General features: G+C 40.0%; 1 protein-coding gene across 1 annotated transcript in view; it reads left to right on the top strand.

The window, feature by feature from the left end:
- Positions 1–16,868, top strand: part of CEP55 (centrosomal protein 55) — a 29,105-nt gene extending 12,237 nt beyond the window's left edge. Inside the window, exons 4-8 of the mRNA XM_030802502.1 lie at positions 3,189–3,339; positions 4,709–5,022; positions 6,646–6,717; positions 7,448–7,573; positions 15,731–16,868. Of these exons, the coding sequence (XP_030658362.1) occupies positions 3,189–3,339; positions 4,709–5,022; positions 6,646–6,717; positions 7,448–7,573; positions 15,731–15,934 (867 nt within the window). The 3' untranslated portion in view covers positions 15,935–16,868. The remainder of the gene's footprint in view (positions 1–3,188; positions 3,340–4,708; positions 5,023–6,645; positions 6,718–7,447; positions 7,574–15,730) is intronic.
- The last annotated feature ends 2,137 nt before the right edge of the window (positions 16,869–19,005 follow it).

Raw genomic sequence — 19,005 nt, 5'->3', positions numbered from 1 at the left:
GTCTCAAAAAAAAAAAAATTGGCCGGGTTCAGTGGCTCATGCCTGTAATCCCAGCACTTTGGGAGGCCAAGGCAGGCAGATCACCTGAGGTCAGGAGTTGAGAACAACATGGTGAAACCCCATGTGTGGTGGCACATGCCTGTAACCCCAGCTACTCGGGAGGCTGAGGCAAGAGAATCGCTTGAACCCAGGAGATGGAGGTTGCAGTGAGCCAAGATGGCACCATTGCACTCCAGCCTGGGCAACAAGAGTGAAACTCCGTCTCAAAAAAAAAAAAAAAAAATTCATGACCATTTAATTTTGACTTAAATTATTTGTATCAAAATACTTCTTAAATGTGGACAAATGTAAAATTTAGTATAAAATTAGGTATCTTTAGTATCTAACACACTATAATTTATAGGTATTTGGATATACATGTGCATTGTGAGTCATACAGTGCTTCCTCTCATCAACTAAATTTAAATCTGATCCTGGGTTTCTCATGAGTCCTTTCTTTTGAAAGATGCATAGGTTCTGAGTAAGAACCTCACTGGGGATGGCAGTGGAGCTGAATAAGAGAGTGACTACTGCAGCCTGTTTTAAGATAGGCCAGGAATCCTAGCAATCTTCTCAACTGTACTAAGTTCACTGATTATTTTTCCCAACTTTTATGATTATTTTTCCCAACTTTTATTATGAAAAATATCAAACCTACACAAAAGTTGAAAGTACATTGAACAATCATATATCTACCACGAAGTTTCAATAATAAGACAGACTCTTTAAATCAAAAATCAAATTACTACAGTGAAAACAGCCATCCACAGAGCTTTACATTATTGACGATATATAATACAAAATGGATATACAATATCTCCACTTGACAAATGGACTCTTAAGCCATATAAAGAGGACTACTGTTTCCTAACGGATGCAGAGAGAAAGCGTCTGGTAAAGTGGCTGAGGCTCGTGGGCTAAGTCTTTGATTTCAGAGACTGTGTCTTCCTAATTCTGACTCTGTTGATGTCAGAGACCGTTTCTGTCTTCCTAATTCATTTGCTAATTCTGTAGCAAACAGACACTGAAAATCCTTTAAGTGCCATGCCCAGGAGCTTTGCTCAAGAGTTTGTAGGGTGCTAGTAGAAAGAGCCTAACAAAGCTTAGAGAAACTCTCTAGACTTAATAAGAATTTCCATATATGTAGATCTTTCTAGATATGGGACTCAATGTCTTTAAAGGATGGAAATTCTTACCGGAAAGCAGTTGCCCTGATAGACACCCAAAACCTTCAAGCTCCTTTTGTCCTCTTCATTGTGGAACTAGAGGTCTGGAAAGAGTGGCTGCTATAAAAGGAAACACTATATTATATTGTCAGATTGAAATTAAATAGAAGAATTTTATCTATGCATAATAGATCATTTTAAGAGCTACTGTGTTGTTCTCCAAACAGTAATCAGAAATCTGTATTCCATTCTTGAAAAAATGAGCTTTGCTGATACTGTTATAGGTTCTTCGAAGTTCAGATTACTATGAGCTCTGGATTTATAGCAAGTCCTCTGGTGTAAAATGAACTGGTTACAATCCCTGCCATACAAAGCTTCTGTCTTCATATGGCCTCATTCTCTGTGTATATCTGTGTGTCTGCTCCTTTTTATAAGGATACTAGTCATTGGATTTAGGGCTCACTCTACACCAGTATGGCCTCATTTTAACTAATTGCATCTGCAAAGACCTGCCCCCCCACTTTTTTTTTTTTTTGAGACAGGGTCTCCCTCTATTGTCTAGGCTGGAGTGCAGTGGTGCAATCTTGGCTCACTGCAACCTCCGCCTCCTGCGTTCAAGTGATCTGCTACCTCAGCCTCCCAAGTAGCTAGGACTACAGGTGCGTGCCACCATGCCTGGCTAAAAAAATAGAGACAGGGTTTTGCCATGTTGGCCAGGCTGGTCTTGAACTCCTGGCCTCAAGTGATCCGCCCGCCTCGGCCTCCCAAAGTGCTGGGATTACAGGTGTGAGCCACTGTGCCCAGCCCACAGACCCCATTTCTGAATAAGGTCATATTCTGAGGTTTCAAGTGGACATGAATTTTGGGGGACATTATTCAACTCACTGTAATTATGAAACTTCTATACAAACAGGTGAGTGACGGCAGCTTGGAGTTTTTAATTGGGTTATAAAAGATCATATAAAGGATGAAAGTTGGTGGTAAAGAGAGAAGGTAGCTGTTAAGTTTGATCCTCTAAAGAAGACACTGAGATGATTGTTAGGAGTACAGACGGTTTATTGGGGAGCAAGATCTGTGCAAGGAAAAAGGAAGTAGTTATGCCAGGGAGACCATCAGACCATGATGAGAACCTAACAAAGTCTCTGTCACCCCATGGGGTGCTCCAGAGCAGAGAGGGCTGAAAAGCAGAGTCCTTGTTGGGCAGCAATAGTTAGGCACTTGTTCAGTTTTTGGCTGAGGCCAACCCAGCTCAGCTCAAAAGCTGACAGGGACTTGAAGGAATTAACAGATGGAGGCTGTCAGCTAATCAGCTAACCATTCACCATGCAGCTGGGCAGAGATCCTCTTTTTTGTTTGTTTGTTTTTTTGAGAGACACAGTTTCACTGGAGTTTCCAGGCTGGAGTACAGTGGCGTGATCTCAGCTCACTGCAACCTCCACCTCCCGGGTTCAAGTGATTCTCCTGCCTCAGCCTCCCGAGTAGTTAGGATTACAGGTGCACACTACCGTACCTGGCTAATTTTTGTATTTTTATTAGAGACAGGGTTTCACCATGTTGGCCAGGCTGGTCTTGAACTCCTGACCTCAGGTGATCCACCCGCCTCAGCCTCTCAAAGTGCTGGGATTACAGGCGAGAGCCACCATACCCAGCCAACTGGGCAGGGCTCTTGAAGGGGGATTCTGAGCAGTTCATCTCCATGTCTGTCACAAAAGGTGTTTTACTTTACAGAGAATGACAGGTACGCACACACAAAGCAAGTTGTGTACTGATAAAAGCAAACAAATGAACTCAATCCCACATAAACTACGATGGTGTCGTGTTGTTATGTATTCTGAAGGCATGTAACATAGAACGGTTGCCCAGAATTAGTCTATGAGCCATAGAGTTTTTGTTGGAAAAGACTACATCACTTGGACTCTCTTGCCCATTGTAAGATTTTGTTTTTTTATTTTACTGTTGATTTTCTTTCATCTTCCCATTAAGGCTCTGGAGAAAAATCAGCAGTGGCTCGTGTATGATCAGCAGCGGGAAGTCTATGTAAAAGGACTTTTAGCAAAGATCTTTGAGTTGGAAAAGAAAACGGAAACAGCTGCTCATTCACTCCCACAGCAGACAAAAAAGCCTGAATCAGAAGGTACTGACTGGTATAAAAATGTTCTCTTGGGATAGGCCTGACATTTTCCAAAAGGAATGATTCATCAAATTTAGATTTTTATAGATATGTGTTAGAAAGTAAAATAAGAGCAAGTCTTATAGCCCTGAAGTAAAAAATACCATTTTTCAAGTTTTATTTCCTAACGTTTTCAGATCAAAAGAAAGTACCGACACAGGCTAACGGGTGATCTTTGGCAGTTCTGAAATCACATTCAGTTTTCTCTACCCATGAATGTCCTTCCCCTTCTTCAAAGTCCTTCTCCAGCTTTTACTTCCCCCAGAGTTGGCCTTGTCACAATTCTCTTTTCACTTTGCTTCCCTTCAGCACTTATTCATATCAACCCCAGGAGAAAGAATGCCTTTTTTAGATGATCCTTTAATCATTTGAACTTCAGGTATAGAATTGAGATGAAATTTCTCATTCACGATGCTCTCTTTGCCAAGCGCTTTGCAGTTTCCCTTACATAGATCTCAGTGGAGTTTCAGAGCAACCCTAAGAGGTGGGGCAGGAAAGGTCAGTATTCTCATTTTACAGATGAAGAAATAGGTTTAGCAATTCTAGATGACAAGCTAAGAAAAGAAAAATGAGAAACTCCATGCAAAGTTCTCCTTAAAAGACTGACAGTTTGGAGGGGACCAAAGCCTTGAATTTTATAGAGAAGTCTAAAGAAAGGGGAACAAGACTCATAAGATTGGAGAATCATATTTGAATACTTAAAACAAAGCTAATGCTAAAAAGAAACTATAAATGTCTCTGGAGGCACTTCAAAGCTGTCAGCCCTAATGGCACAAAGTTGCTTCTATAAAATATGTGTTTATGTAAAAGCAGGATTTTAGTTATGGGCTAAGTCTAATTTCTTTTCTTTGGTAATACAGTTCTCTCTGTCTCTTTTTCTGTGTGTCTGTTTTATCAAAGCAATATAAGCACTTGTTAGAATAATGTAATAGTTAAGAAGGACCTTGCCCTGTGTTTCCCATCCCAATCCCCATTTCTTCCTCCCATCAGGGCAACTGCTTTTAATATTTCTGTTTTTAATTTTGATAGTTATCTCCACATATAAATAATGAGCTTGTATTCCTATTTGTTGATTGAACTTCTTTAGACTTTCCCTCCCAACAGAATAGATGTTACTGTTTTTAGTTCTTCTATTTGTGAGTTTCATAACTTCAAATAATATACCTGAACTTGTTTTTTATTTCATCGAATATCAACCATAGTCCCTATCTCTTGACTTTTCATGTTGTAAACTAAGGAAATAGTGTGATTCATTTAGATGTTTGATGTTTCGCTTTTCAGGAATATTATTTATTTTATAAAGTGAGTTGTGCCATAATGTTGTTTGTCATAGGTTATCTTCAAGAAGAGAAGCAGAAATGTTACAACGATCTCTTGGCAAGTGCAGAAAAAGATCTTGAGGTTGAACGACAAACCATAACTCAGCTGAATTTTGAATTGAGTGAATTTCGAAGAAAATATGAAGAAACCCAAAAAGAAGTTCACAATTTAAATCAGCTGTTGTATTTGCAAAGAAAGGCAGATGTGCAACATCTGGAAGATGATAGACATAAAACAGAGAAGATAGAAAGACTCAGGGAAGAGAATGATATTGCTAGGGGAAAACTTGAAGAAGAGAAGAAGAGATCTGAAGAGCTCTTATCTCAGGTAAACTTAACCAGATCCATAATTCAGAGTGTTCACCCAACACTTTCTAAGTGTCAGGGACTATTTGACCACTAGAGAACCGGCTAGGGACAAAACAAGTTCCTGCCCCTCATGGGAGTTATATTCCAGAAGAGAAACAGACCATAAACAATAAATAAGGAAACTAAAGAAAATGCAACAGGGTGACATGACAAAGGGAAATTGGGGACCAGTGGAGTCCTCTCTGAGGAGATGGCATTTGGACAAAGACCTGATGACAAGGAGGACCCAGTGAGGTGGGTGACTTTTCCTCTCAACGGAGGAAATTGTACACACAAAGGCTCTGAGTGAGGAGGAGGTCAGTATATGTGAGAAGCCAAAAGAAGAAGTGAAGTAATGAGAGGAATCAAGGCTGATTCCTAGACTGGCATCTTAACGGTGATGATATGAGCTCAAGTGAATTCACATGGCATCTTCCATGTTCTTGTTATGCTCATAGCCTTATGCTATGGTATCGTAATAATGTTGGAGTTACTACGTTAGGATTATTGGAATCGAACAGTACTTTGATGGAACTCTTTAATTTAGATTTTGCTTTGCAGCCTGGCATCATGGAAGGAACATTATTTGGAATCCATGCCTAGTCTCTAGTCCAGGATATATGGCCTTAGGCAAATCACCTAACTTCTCTGACTACTCACTGGTTATTCCCTTGTGAAATTAATAATAACCTCTGCTTGCCATATAGGGCTTTGGTGAGGGTCAGTTGAGAGAACGTAAAAGTGCTTTGTAAACTAAGCAAGGTAAATGCTAGTTATTGCTACTATTTTAATAATAATTTTTAACAGTCCTACAAAAGTTGAGGGTGCTGGTGATGGGACAGTAACAAGTCCATCTAAAACATTTGCCATCTTAGTCTTTTTTTTTTTTTTTTTTCTGAGACTGGGTCTTGCTCTGTCGCCCAGGCTGGAGTGCAATGGCGTAATCTCAGCTCACTGTAACCTCCACCGCCTGTCTTCAAGTGATTCTTGTGCCTCAGCCTCCTGAGTAGCTGGGATTACAGGTGCCCACCACCACAGCTGGCCAATTTTTATATTTTTAGTAGAGATGGGGTTTCGCCATGTTGGCCAGGCTGGTCTCAAACTCCTGACCTCATGTGATCCACCTGCCTTGGCTTCCCAAAGTGCTGGGATTACAGGTGCAAGCCACCATGCCCGGCCTGCCATCTTAGTCTTTACCACTCACACTTCTTCTGTCTACAGGCATGAGCAGTGATACTAGGGAGAGATTAAGTACGCTGATTAAATTTTGCTTCAATTCTGGCTAAGGGCCCAGCACTGCCACCCATGTTATCCTACTCAGAAATGTCAGAACCTCCAGGAAAGGGGGCATGGCTGCTGCAGAGTTCAGTGCTGTTTATCAGCATTCAGTCTGTGTGCCTCAGGGAACTCTCGGCAAGGGTGGTATACTGCTTAGCTGCTGGCATAGATAACCATCAGATGGCCAGCTGGAATGATTCACCCCTGACTAGCGGGTGTTGTCCTGGTTAGAGATGTGAGACTTGTGATGTGAGCTTTTCATGCATCCCAGGTCAAGCCGGAAAAGGTTGGATATGACAACATTGGTTCTCTTTATGTCCTACAGGTCCAGTTTCTTTACACATCTCTGCTAAAGCAGCAAGAAGAACAAACAAGGGTAGCTCTGTTGGAACAACAGGTACTCATTGGGGTTGCTTCTAAATTCAATTCTGCCTGTTAGAAAATGCAGTTTTTCCTCATGTTTATGCTGTTCTATGGAAAACCGTTTGGAAGTTGTGAAAAGTGTCTTTAAAAGACTTCAATAAAAGTCTTTTTTCTTCAATAAAAAAGATATTTCAAGAGACTCTGCTAGCCACTTACTCCTGTTGCAGTCCTTAGGCTAAATAGATTCTTGAGGTGTGATGGCAGTTTTCTTGACAGGTAGATGTTGGCGTTGGCAAATTTTGCTCTTTCCCAGTGGCTGTAGTTCCTAGCCTAACAATATCTCCTAATTAGGGCTACCTTATAACATCAAGCAGAACTTGGAGAGACACTATTTAGTCTCAGAATGTATTATAAATGGTGTAAAGCAGAGATTTTTAGTATATTCCAAACCAGGGAATAGCTATCTCTTTCCCTTCTCCTTTCCCCTTAAAAAAGATGGATAGGGAGGAGTAATTCTAATCAACAACTTCTTAAGCTGCTCTTCATTCACCTATACCTCAGCATTGGCTTTGCTCCTTGGATAAACCAAATCCTCAGCCATAAGCTGCCTCGTTTATCAACATTTCATGGTGCTTAGGTGAATTCTTGCTACGATGGTACAATAAATATTTTCTTCTTGTGCTAATAAAAAAATGTGAGCATCCAGTCAAGAGAACTAAACAGTCTATATCAGCTTTAATGGTCTTGTCCTGGGCCTTTTCCAGATACAGGCATGTACTTTAGACTTTGAAAATGAAAAACTCGACCGTCAACATATGCAGCATCAATTGCATATAATTCTTAAGGAGCTCCGAAAAGCAAGAAATCAAATAACACACTTGGAATCCTTGGTGAGTCTGGAATGATTAAACTAAAATTTGTCTTCGTCTTCCATTTATATACCGAATCAGTTCCGAACTTAGGAGGATACAGCTTAATGCACAGCTAGCTGTATCTCAAATCAGTAGGTAGATCCCCTGCCTCATTTGAAGAAACTGCCCTTTGAGCATCAATTCAGAGGACCAGAAAGAGGGACATGATCACATCTGGAATCATTCCCCCAACTACCCCAGCTGCTGTGATGCTAGAGGCACTACATAGTGCCTGAGCTGGGGTCAAAAGGGTAGAATAGAGGGTAGTCATAGAATCCTGAACTGAAATTGTGTTTATCTATTAAAAAAGAAAGAAAGGCTGGGCACGATGGCTCATACCTTTAATCCCAGCGCTTTGGGAGGCCAAGGCGGGCAGATCACGAGGTCAGGAGTTGGAGACCAGCCTGACCAACATGGTGAAACCCTGTCTCTACTAAAAATACAAAAAATTAGCCGGGCACCTGTAACCTCAGCTACTTGGGAGGCTGAGGCAGGAGAATCACTTGAACCCAGGACGCAGAGGTTGCAGTGGGCTGAGACTGCGCCACTGCACTCCAGCCTGGGCAGCAAAGCGAGACTCTGTCTCAAAAAAAAAAAAAGGAAAGAAAAAAATGCTGTTTTTAGGGATAATGGACTATTACTGTTAATATGCTTTTTAGATGTATTATGAGGTTTGTGTGAGTCACTCTGAAAACAATCTTTTAAAACATGAACCTTTTAAATAATATTGTTTCTATGACGAAATGGTTTTTCACTTACTTATTCTCACCTTACTGATAAGCTTTTGGACCAAACTTGTTGGGGGTCTGCATTTGAATATATGTCTGTCCCACTAGTACATATTTTAAATTTTATTCTAGTACTATAGAATACTTGGAGACGGTGAAATGTTACAAATATGACTCCTCAGTTTTCAAAGGAGGAAAAAAAGCAATGATAAAAGTAAAAATCATTTGTAACTTCTGTATGAATAAAAGAAAGAAAATATATTTTTCGCTCTGTTCTTAAGTATATCATTGATTTTACCCATTTATAATATTTGAAATGAAAATTTATAATTCATTTTTGTTATTGACCATTCAAAGCATAGGGAGCAGAGGGTATGCAAAAGAATTTGTAATTTTGTGGGGGCGGTTCCAAGATGGCCAAATAGGAACAGCTCCAGTCTACAGCTCCCAGCATGAGCAACGCAGAAGACGGATGATTTCTGCATTTCCAACTGAGGTACCAGGTTCATCTCACTGGGGCTGTCGGACAGTGGGTGCAGCGCACCAAGCGTGAGCTGAAGCAGGGTGAGGCATCACCTCACCTGGGAAGCGCAAAGGGTCAGGGAATTCCCTTTTCTAGCCAAGGAAAGGGGTGACAGACGGCACCTGGAAAATCAGGTCATTCCCACCCTAATACTGTGCTTTTCCGACGGTCTTAGCAAACGGCACACCAGCAGATTATATCCCACACCTGGCTTGGAGGGTCCTATGCCCACGGAGCCTTGCTCATTGCTAGCACAGCAGTCTGAGATCAAACTGCAAGGTGGCAGTGAGGCTGGGGGAGGGGCACCCGCCATTGCTGAGGCTTGAGTAAGTAAACAAAGCGGCCGGGAAGCTCGAACTGGATGGAGCCCACCGCAGCTCAAGGAGGCCTGCCTGCCTCTGTAGACTCCAACTCTAGGGGCAGGGCATAGCCAAACAAAGGCAGCAGAAACCTCTACAGACTTAAATGTCTCTGTCTGACAGATTGGAAGACAGTAGTGGTTCTCCCAGCACGCAGCTTGAGATCTGAGAATGGACAGACTGCCTCCACAAGTGGGTCCCTGACCCCTGAGTAGCCTAACTGGGAGGCATCCCCCAGTAGGGGCAGACTGACACCTCACACGGCCGGGTACCCCTCTCAGACAAAACTTCCAGAGGAACGATCAGGCAGCAACATTTGCTGTTCACCAATATTCACTGTTCTGCAACCTCCACTGCTGATACCCAGGCAAACAGGTCTAGAGTGGACCTCTGGCAAACTCCAACAGACCTGCAGCTGAGGGTCCTGACTGTTAGAAGGAAAACTAACAAACAGAAAGGACATCCACACCAAAACCCCATCTGTACGCCACCATCATCAAAGACCAAAGGTAGATAAAATCACAAAGATGGGGAAAAAACAGAGCAGAAAAACTGAAAATTCTAAAAATCAGAGTGTCTCTCCTCCTCCAAAGGAATGCAGCTCCTCACCAGCAAGGGAACAAAGCTGGACAGAGAATGATGAGTTGAGAGAAGAAGGCTTCAGATGATCAAACTTCTCCAAGCTAAAGGAGGAATTTCGAACTCGTGGCAAAGAAGTTGAAAACCTTGAAAAAAGATTAGACGAATGGCTAACTAGAATAACCAATGCAGAGAAGTCCTTAAAGGACCTGATGGAGCTGAAAATCATGGCACGAGAATTATGTGACGAATGCACAAGCCTCAGTAGCCGATTCGATCAATTAGAAGAATGGGTATCAATGATGGAAGATCAAATGAATGAAATGAAGCGAGAAGAGAAGTTTCAAGAAAAAAGAATAAAAAGAAACAAACAAAGCCTCCAAGAAATATGGGACTATGTGAAAAGACCAAATCTACATCTGATTGGTGTAACTGAAAGTGACGAGGAGAATGCAACCAAATTGGAAAATACTCTGCAGGATATTATCCAGGAGAACTTCCCCAGTCTAGCAAGGCAAGCCAACATTCAAATTCAGGAAATACAGAGAACGCCACAACAATACTCCTCAAGAAGAGCAACTCCAAGACACAAAATTGTCAGATTCACCAAAGTTGAAATGAAGGAGAAAATGTTAAGGGCAGCCAGAGAGAAAGGTCGGGTTACCCACAAAAGGAAGCCCATCAGACTAACAGCTGATCTCTCAGCAGAAACTCTACAAGCCAGAAGAGAGTGGGGGTCAATATTCAACTTCTTAAAGAAAAGAATTTTCAACCCAGAATTTCATATTCAGCCAAACTAAGCTTCATAAATGAAGGAAAAATAAAATCCTTTATAGACAAGCAAATGCTGAGAGATTTTGTCACCACAAGGCCTGCCCTACAAGAGCTCCTGAAGGAAGCACTAAACATGGAAAGGAACAACCACTACCAGCCACTGCAAAAACATGCCAAATTGTAAAGACCATCGAGGCTAGGAAAAAACTGCATCAAGTAAAGAGCAAAATAACCAGCTAACATCATAATGACAGGATCAAATTCACACATAACAATATTAACCTTAAATGTAAATGGGCTAATGCTCCAATTAAAAGACACAGACTGGCAAATTGGATAAAGAGTCAAGACCCATCAGTGTGCTGTATTCAGGAAACCCATCTCACATTCAGTGACACACATAGGCTCAAAACAAAGGGATGGAGGAAGATCTACCAAGCAAATACAAAACAAAAAAAAGGCAGGGGTTGCAATCCTAATCTCTGATAAAACAGACTTTAAACCAACAAAGATCAAAAGAGACAAAGAAGGCCATTACATAATGGTAAAGGGATCAATTCAACAACAAGAGCTAACTATCCTAAATATATATGCACCCAATACAGGAGCAACCAGATTCATAAAGCAAGTCCTTAGAGACCTACAAAGAGACTTAGACTCCCACACGATAATAATGGGAGACTTGAACACCCCACTGTCAACATTAGACAGATCCATGAGACAGAAAGTTAACAAGGATATCCAGGAATTGAATTCAGCTCTGCACCAAGCGGACCTAATAGACATCTACAGAACTCTCCACCCCAAATCAACAGAATATACATTCTTCTCAGCACCACACCACACTTATTCCAAAATTGACCACATAGTTGGAAGTAAAACACTCCTCAGCAAATGTAAAAGAACAGAAATTATAACAAACTGTCTCTCAGACCACAGTGCAATCAAACTAGAACTCAGGATCAAGAAACTCACTCAAAACCGCTCAACTACATGGAAACTGAACAACCTGCTCCTGAATGACTACTGGGTACATAGCGAAATGAAGGCAGAAATAAAGATGTTCTTTGAAACCAATGAGAACAAAGATACAACATACCAGAATCTCTAGGACACATTTAAAGCAGTGTGTAGAGGGAAATTTATAGCACTAAATGCCCACAAGAGAAAGCAGGAAAGATCTAAAATTGACACCCTAACATCACAATTAAAAGAACTAGAGAAGCAACAGCAAACACATTCAAAAGCTAGCAGAAGGCAAGAAATAACTAAGATCAGAGCAGAACTGAAGGAAACAGAGACACAAAAAACCCTTCAAAAAATCAATGAATCCAGGAGCTGGTTTTTTGAAAAGATCAACAAAATTGATAGACCGCTAGCAAGACTAGTAAAGAAGAAAAGAGAAGAATCAAATAGACACAATGAAAAATGATAAAGAGGATATCACACCGATCCCAGAAAAATACAAACTACCATCAGAGAATACTACAAACACCTCTACTTAAATAAACTAGAAAATCTAGAGGAAATGGATAAATTGTTTGACACATACACCCTCCCAAGACTAAACCAGGAAGAAGTTGAATCTCTGAATAGACCAATAACAGGCTCTGAAATTGAGGCAATAATTAATAGCTTACCAACCAAAAAAAGTCCAGGACCAGATGGATTCACAGCCAAATTCTACCAGAGGTACAAGGAGGAGCTGATACCATTCCTTCTGAAACTATTCCAATCAATAGAAAAAGAGGGAATCCTCCCTAACTCATTTTATGAGGCCAGCATCATCCTGATACCAAAGCCTGGCAGAGACACAACAAAAAAAGAGAATTTTAGACCAATATCCCTGATGAACATCGATGCAAAAATCCTCAATAAAATACTGGCAAACCAAATCCAGCAACACATCAAAAAGCTTATCCACCATGATCAAGTGGGCATCATCCCTGGGATGCAAGGCTGGTTCAGCATATGCAGATCAATAAACGTAATCCAGCATATAAACAGAACCAACGACAAAAACCACATGATTATCTCAATAGATGCAGAAAACTCCTTTGACAAAATTCAACAGCCCTTCATGCTAAAAACTCTCAATAAATTAGGTATTGATGGGACATATCTCAAAGTAATAAGAGCTATTTATGACAAACCCACAGCCAATATCATACTGAATGGGCAAAAACTGGAAGCATTCCCTTTGAAAACTGGCACAAGACAGGGATGCCCTCTCTCACCACTCCTATTCAACATAGTGTTGGAAGTTCTGGCCAGGGCAATCAGGCAGGAGAAGGAAATAAAGGGTATTCAATTAAGAAAAGAGGAAGTCAAATTGTCCCTGTTTGCAGATGACATGATTGTATATCTAGAAAACCCCATTGTCTCAGCCCAAAATCTCCTTAAGCTGATAAGCAACTTCAGCAAAGTCTCAGGATACAAAATCAATGTGCAAAAATCACAAGCATTCTTATACACCAATAACAGACAGAGAGCCAAATCATGAGTGAACTCTCATTCACAATTGCTTCAAAGAGAATAAAATACCTAGAAATCCAACTTACAAGGGATGTGAAGGACCCCTTCAAGGAGAACTACAAATCACTGCTCAACGAAATAAAAGAGGATACAAACAAATGGAAGAACATTCCATGCTCATGGATAGGAAGAATCACTATCGTGAAAATGGCCATACTGCCCAAGGTAATTTATAGATTCAATGCCATCCCCATCAAGCTACCAATGACTTTCTTCACGGGAATTGGAAAAAACTACTTTAAAGTTCATATGGAACCAAAAAAGAGCCCGCATCGCCAAGTCAATCCTAAGCCAAAAGAACAAAGGTGGAGGCATCACGCTACCTGACTTCAAACTATACTACAAGGCTACAGTAACCAAAACAGCATGGTACTGGTACCAAAACAGAGATATAGACCAATGGAGCAGAACAGAGCCCTCAGAAATAATGCCACACATCTACAACTGTCTGATCTTTGACAAACCTGACAACAACAATAAATGGGGAAAGGATTCCCTCTTTAATAAATGGTGCTGGGAAAACTGGCTAGCCATATGTAGAAAGCTGAAACTGGATCCCTTCCTTACACCTTATACAAAAATTAATTAAAGATGGATTAAAGACTTACATGTTAGACCTAAAACCATAAAAACCCTAGAAGAAAACCTAGGCAATATCATTCAGGACATAGGCATGGGCAAGGCCTTCATGTCTAAAACACCAAAAGCAATGGCAACAAAAGCCAAAATTGACAAATGGGATCTAATTAAACTAAAGAGCTTCTGCACAGCAAAAGAAACTACCATCAGAGTGAACAGGCAACCTACAGAATGGGAGAAAATTTTTGCAATCTACTCATCTGACAAAGGGCTAATATCCAGAATCTACAAAGAACTTAAACAAATTTACAAGAAAGAAACAACTCCATCAAAAAGTGGGCAAAGGATATGAATAGACACTTCTCAAAAGAAGACATTTATGCAGCCAAAAGACACATGAAAAAATGCTCATCATCACTGGCCATCAGAGAAATGCAAATCAAAACCACAATGAGATACCATCTCACACCAGTTAGAATGGCAATCATTAAAAAGTCAGGAAACAACAGATGCTGGAGAGGATGTGGAGAAATAGGAACACTTTTACACTGTTGGTGGGACCGTAAACTATTTCAACCATTGTGGAAGTCAGTGTGGCGATTCCTCAGGGATCTAGAACTAGAAATACCATTTGACCCAGCCATCCCATTACTGGGTATATACCCAAAGGAGTATAAATCATGCTGCTATGAAGACACATGTACACATATGTTTATTGTGGCATTATTCACAATAGCAAAGACTTGGAACCAACCCAAATGTCCAACAATGACAGACTGGATTAAGAAAATGTGGCACATATACACCATGGAATACTATGCAGCCATAAAAACTGATGAGTTCATGTCCTTTGTAGGGACACGGATGAAGCTGGAAACCATCATTCTCAGCAAACTATTGCAAGGACAAAAAACCAAACACTGCATGTTCTCACTCATAGGGTGGGATTTGAACAATGAGAACACTTGGACACAGGAAGGGGGACATCACACCCCAGGGCCTGTTGTGGGGTGGGGGGAGCGGGGAGGGATAGCTTTAGGAGATATACCCAATGTAAATGATGAGTTAATGGGTGCAGCACACAAACATGGCACATGTATACATATGTAACAAACCTGTACGTTGCGCACATGTATCCTAAAACTTAAAGTATAATAAAAAAAGGAGTTTGTAATTTTCCTGTACTTTGTTCCTGCTGTCCACCCTCTTCACTGTGTTGTAAAATACTCATTTTTAACTACTCCAAGTTCTTAGAAAAAAAACACGAAAAAGGAAAGTCTCAAAGGTATGATACAATATCTTAGTCATTTCTGCATATAAGCTGTTTGAGCTGCTAAAATTCCTTGCTGCCTTTAATTTCCATGTAGTACTTTATTGCTGAGGTTGCCTCTGTTTTACAAAACTAGCAAATTTAATCAGCCTTGCATATAGGCCTACCTAATATTCGACTCTGTGTCCTAATAAAACATATTCATATACACACCCAACTCCAGTATCTGGGTAATTTGGATAATTACAGTAATAATTTGGATAATTACAGAATTTGGATAATTGCAGACTTATCTGGATAAATTCACAACCACCTCATATATTACCCCCATAATACTGATGAGCTGAAATTCCAAAGAAAATCTGTCTACAGTGCTGAAGCAGCTATAATACTTATGGAACAGTTAAAATTTCTGAACAGGCTGGGTGCAGTGGTTCATGCCTGTAATCCCGACACTTTGGGAGGCTGAGGTGGGCAGATCACTTGAGCTTAGGAGTTTGAGACCAGCCTGGGCAACATAGAATTGATTTTTTGTAGAATTTTCTATTTCTACAAAAAATAGAAATATTATCTGGACGTGGTGACATGTGCCTGTAGTCCCAGCTACTTAGGAGGCTGAGGTGGGAGGATTGCTTAAGCCTGGGAGGTCGAGGCTGCAGTGAGCCGTGTTTGTGCCACTACACTCCGGCCTGGGTGACAGAGTGAGACCGTCTCAAAAAAAAAAAAAAAAAAGAAAGCTGAACAGTGGGCCTTATTTACAAATTCTATTATTTGAAACTTATTTTTCAGAAACAGCTTCATGAGTTTGCCGTCACAGAGCCATTAGTCACTTTCCAAGGAGAGCCTGAAAACAGAGAAAAAGTTGCCGCCTCGCCAAAAAGTCCCACTGCTGCACTCAATGAAAGCCTGGTGGAATGTCCTAAGTGCAATATACAGTATCCAGCCACTGAACATCGCGATCTGCTTGTCCATGTGGAATACTGTTCAAAGTAGCAAAATAAGTATTTCCTTTGATATCAAAAGATTCAATACTGTATTTTCTGTTAGCTTGTGGGCATTTTGAATTATATTTTTCACATTTTGCATAAAACTGCCTATCTACCTTTGACACTCTGGCATGCTAGTGAATCATGTATCTTTTAGGCTGCTGTGCATTTCTCTTGGCAGTAATACCTCCCTGACATGGTTCATCATCAGGCTGCAATGACAGAATGTGGTGAGCAGCGTCTACTGAGACTACTAACATTTTGCACTGTTAAAATACTTGGTGAGGAAAAGATAGCTCAGGTTATTGCTAATGGGTTAATGCACCAGCAAGCAAAATATTTTATGTTTTGGGGGTTTTGAAAAATCAAAGATAATTAACCAAGGATCTTAACTGTGTTCACATTTTTTATCCAAGCACTTAAAAAACCTACAATCCCAATTTTGATGTCCATTGTTAAGAGGTGGTGATAGATACTATTTTTTTTTCATATTGTAGAGCGGTTATTAGAAAAGTTGGGGATTTTCTTGATCTTTATTGTTGCTTACCACTGAAACTAAACCCAGCTGTGTTCCCCAACTCTGTTCTGCGCACAAAACAGGATCTGTTTGAGGCATAATCTTAAGTAGCCACACACAGTGTTTTCTCTTATATTATGTGGCACTAACTGTAACCTGAATCACATTAGCACATGCTGGTTAGCTAAAATGGTTAAAATAAATTTTAATAAACCCATCTAGTCCTCTCATTTGATTTACAGTATTTTATTTATTTTTGGCATTCTTAAAGCTGGGCAATGTAATGATCAGATTTTTGTTTGTCTGAACAGGTATTTTTATACATGCTTTTTGTAAACCAAAAACTTAAATTTCTTCAGGTTTTCTAACATGCTTACCACTGGGCTACTGTAAATGAGAAAAGAATAAAATTATTTAACGTTTTAATATGTCTAGTATATTCGTGTATATATAGATATTCTAAGATTCTTTTTTAAAAAAACAAATGTATTGGACATAATCAAAATTCAAAATTTTCACAGTAAAAGTTTAAGACTTATAATTCAAAGCACATTATCAAAAAAGTGAAAATACAACCAATAGAAAGAGAAAAAATATTTTCAAACCATGTATCTGATAAGGGTCGAGTATCCAGAATATATAAAGCACCATTACAACTCAATAAATAGATATTCTAAGATTCTTACCCCCAAGGACTTATCAGAGGTTATAGATTAACACTCAGTGTAAGATGATAAGGCAGTTAAGGATACATCAGAACCGAAAACTATGTGAAGGAGTTAGAAGGAGTAGATGCTTTCAGGCATCTTTCTTAAATAAATAACAACTCTATCAATAAATATGAATTTGTGTTATTTGTTACAGAGGCAAAACAATAAGCATGCCAAATTATATAGGGTTTTCTTTTTCTAACCATAGAAATTATACAGATCTGTTTATGGAAATAAAATTTTGCCATTACTGTTAATCCCAGGCTCACAAGATCTTCAACTACAGTTGAACAAAAGATATGGAAATATTCAGCCGCATAGTTCTTATTCTGATCCACAATGTTATAGCAAAGACCATAGTATTAAATCATAAATATATGCCATAGGGAAGTTGCTCCCCTTACAACTTTAAAGCAAGCCGGTATTACCTCTAGTTTGTAGATGTGGAACATGTCTTGGTCATCCAGTGAGCAGTGGAGTCAAGCAGAACCCAGGCCTTTGGTCCGTGCCTGTATGGAACAAGAGATGCGGTCTCATGGAATAACTGGCCAGGACATAAACCATAACAGAAGCGCCAGCCTGATGACCTCTGAAGTTTGATTCCCAGAGACGCAGGGTGATCTGGAGTTTGTTTCAAGAGTCTTGTTGTACTTTCTGTGTTTCACTGGAGGGCTGTACTTAGCTTTCCCTGCTCACTTTAACCACCTACATCTGGGCACCAATATCAAAGAAATACTTTGGAAAAATTGGGCAGGCCTCTTGTGGAGCTCTGCTACTGTAGAGGGGGAACTTACATATTTCCGAATATTAGATGATTTAGAGCAGGAAGGATTCTACTTTCCTGGATCATGTTACCAAAGCAAGGGTCAATAAAAGGCATCTCCAAGACCCGAAAATCTTCAAGGTTCTCATAATTAAAGACTTTTTTTTTTTTTCTCTCTTCACTGTCCACCTTTTTTATTGGCAGATAACCACTTACCCTTAGGACACGTTTTCTTCTGTGGGACGATAAACTACCAGAAACCATGCTAGATACTTTATCTACTTATACTCATTAGCTCTTCCTTGCAAATCTGTGAAGTAAAGGGTTAGCACCAGCACCATTTTTCAGATGAGAAAACTAAGGCTTGCAGAGAGTGAACAATTTGCCCAAGGTCACCACTAATAAGTAGTAAAGAAAGGATATAAACTCAGCTCATTGTGTCCCAGAGTTCATCTCTCTCCATTGTACAGTTACATTCCCACCCAACATGCTGGGGCTGCCGTGCCAGGATTACTCCACTCTGTTGCTTTTTATTAAAAAATTATTTTACATATTTTATTAAACAATCATTTTACATATAATAAAATGTACAGATCAATGAGTTTTGACAGATGTATGTATATATCATCGTAATCATCAGCCAAATAAAGTTATAGACTCTACCAACATTTCTGAAAGTTTCTTTAATTATTTCTAGTCCAGAATCCCCTCCTCCCAGAGGCAATCTAATTTATTTTTATTTTTATTTATGTATTTATTTTTAGAGACAGGGTCCCCTCTGTCACCCAGGCTGGAGTGCAGTGGTTTAGTCATAGCTCACTGCAGTCTTAAACTCCTGGGCTCAAGTGATCCTCCTGCCTCAGCCTCCCAAGTACCTAGGACTGCAAGCACATGCCACCACGCTCTGCTAATATTTTTAATTTTTTGTAGAGACATGGTCTCATTGTGTTGCCCAGTCTGGTCTCAAACTCCTGGGCAAATGCAATTCTCCTGCCTTGGCCTCCCAAATTGTTGGGATTATAGGTGTGAGTCACCGCACCTGGCCCTATTTATCTTAACACATACTAAATTAATAACTACACTAATTA

Source organism: Nomascus leucogenys, chromosome 3, assembly GCF_006542625.1.
Source record: "Nomascus leucogenys isolate Asia chromosome 3, Asia_NLE_v1, whole genome shotgun sequence".
Lineage (NCBI taxonomy): Eukaryota > Metazoa > Chordata > Mammalia > Primates > Hylobatidae > Nomascus > Nomascus leucogenys.
This window is presented reverse-complemented; position numbering and strand designations above follow the sequence as displayed.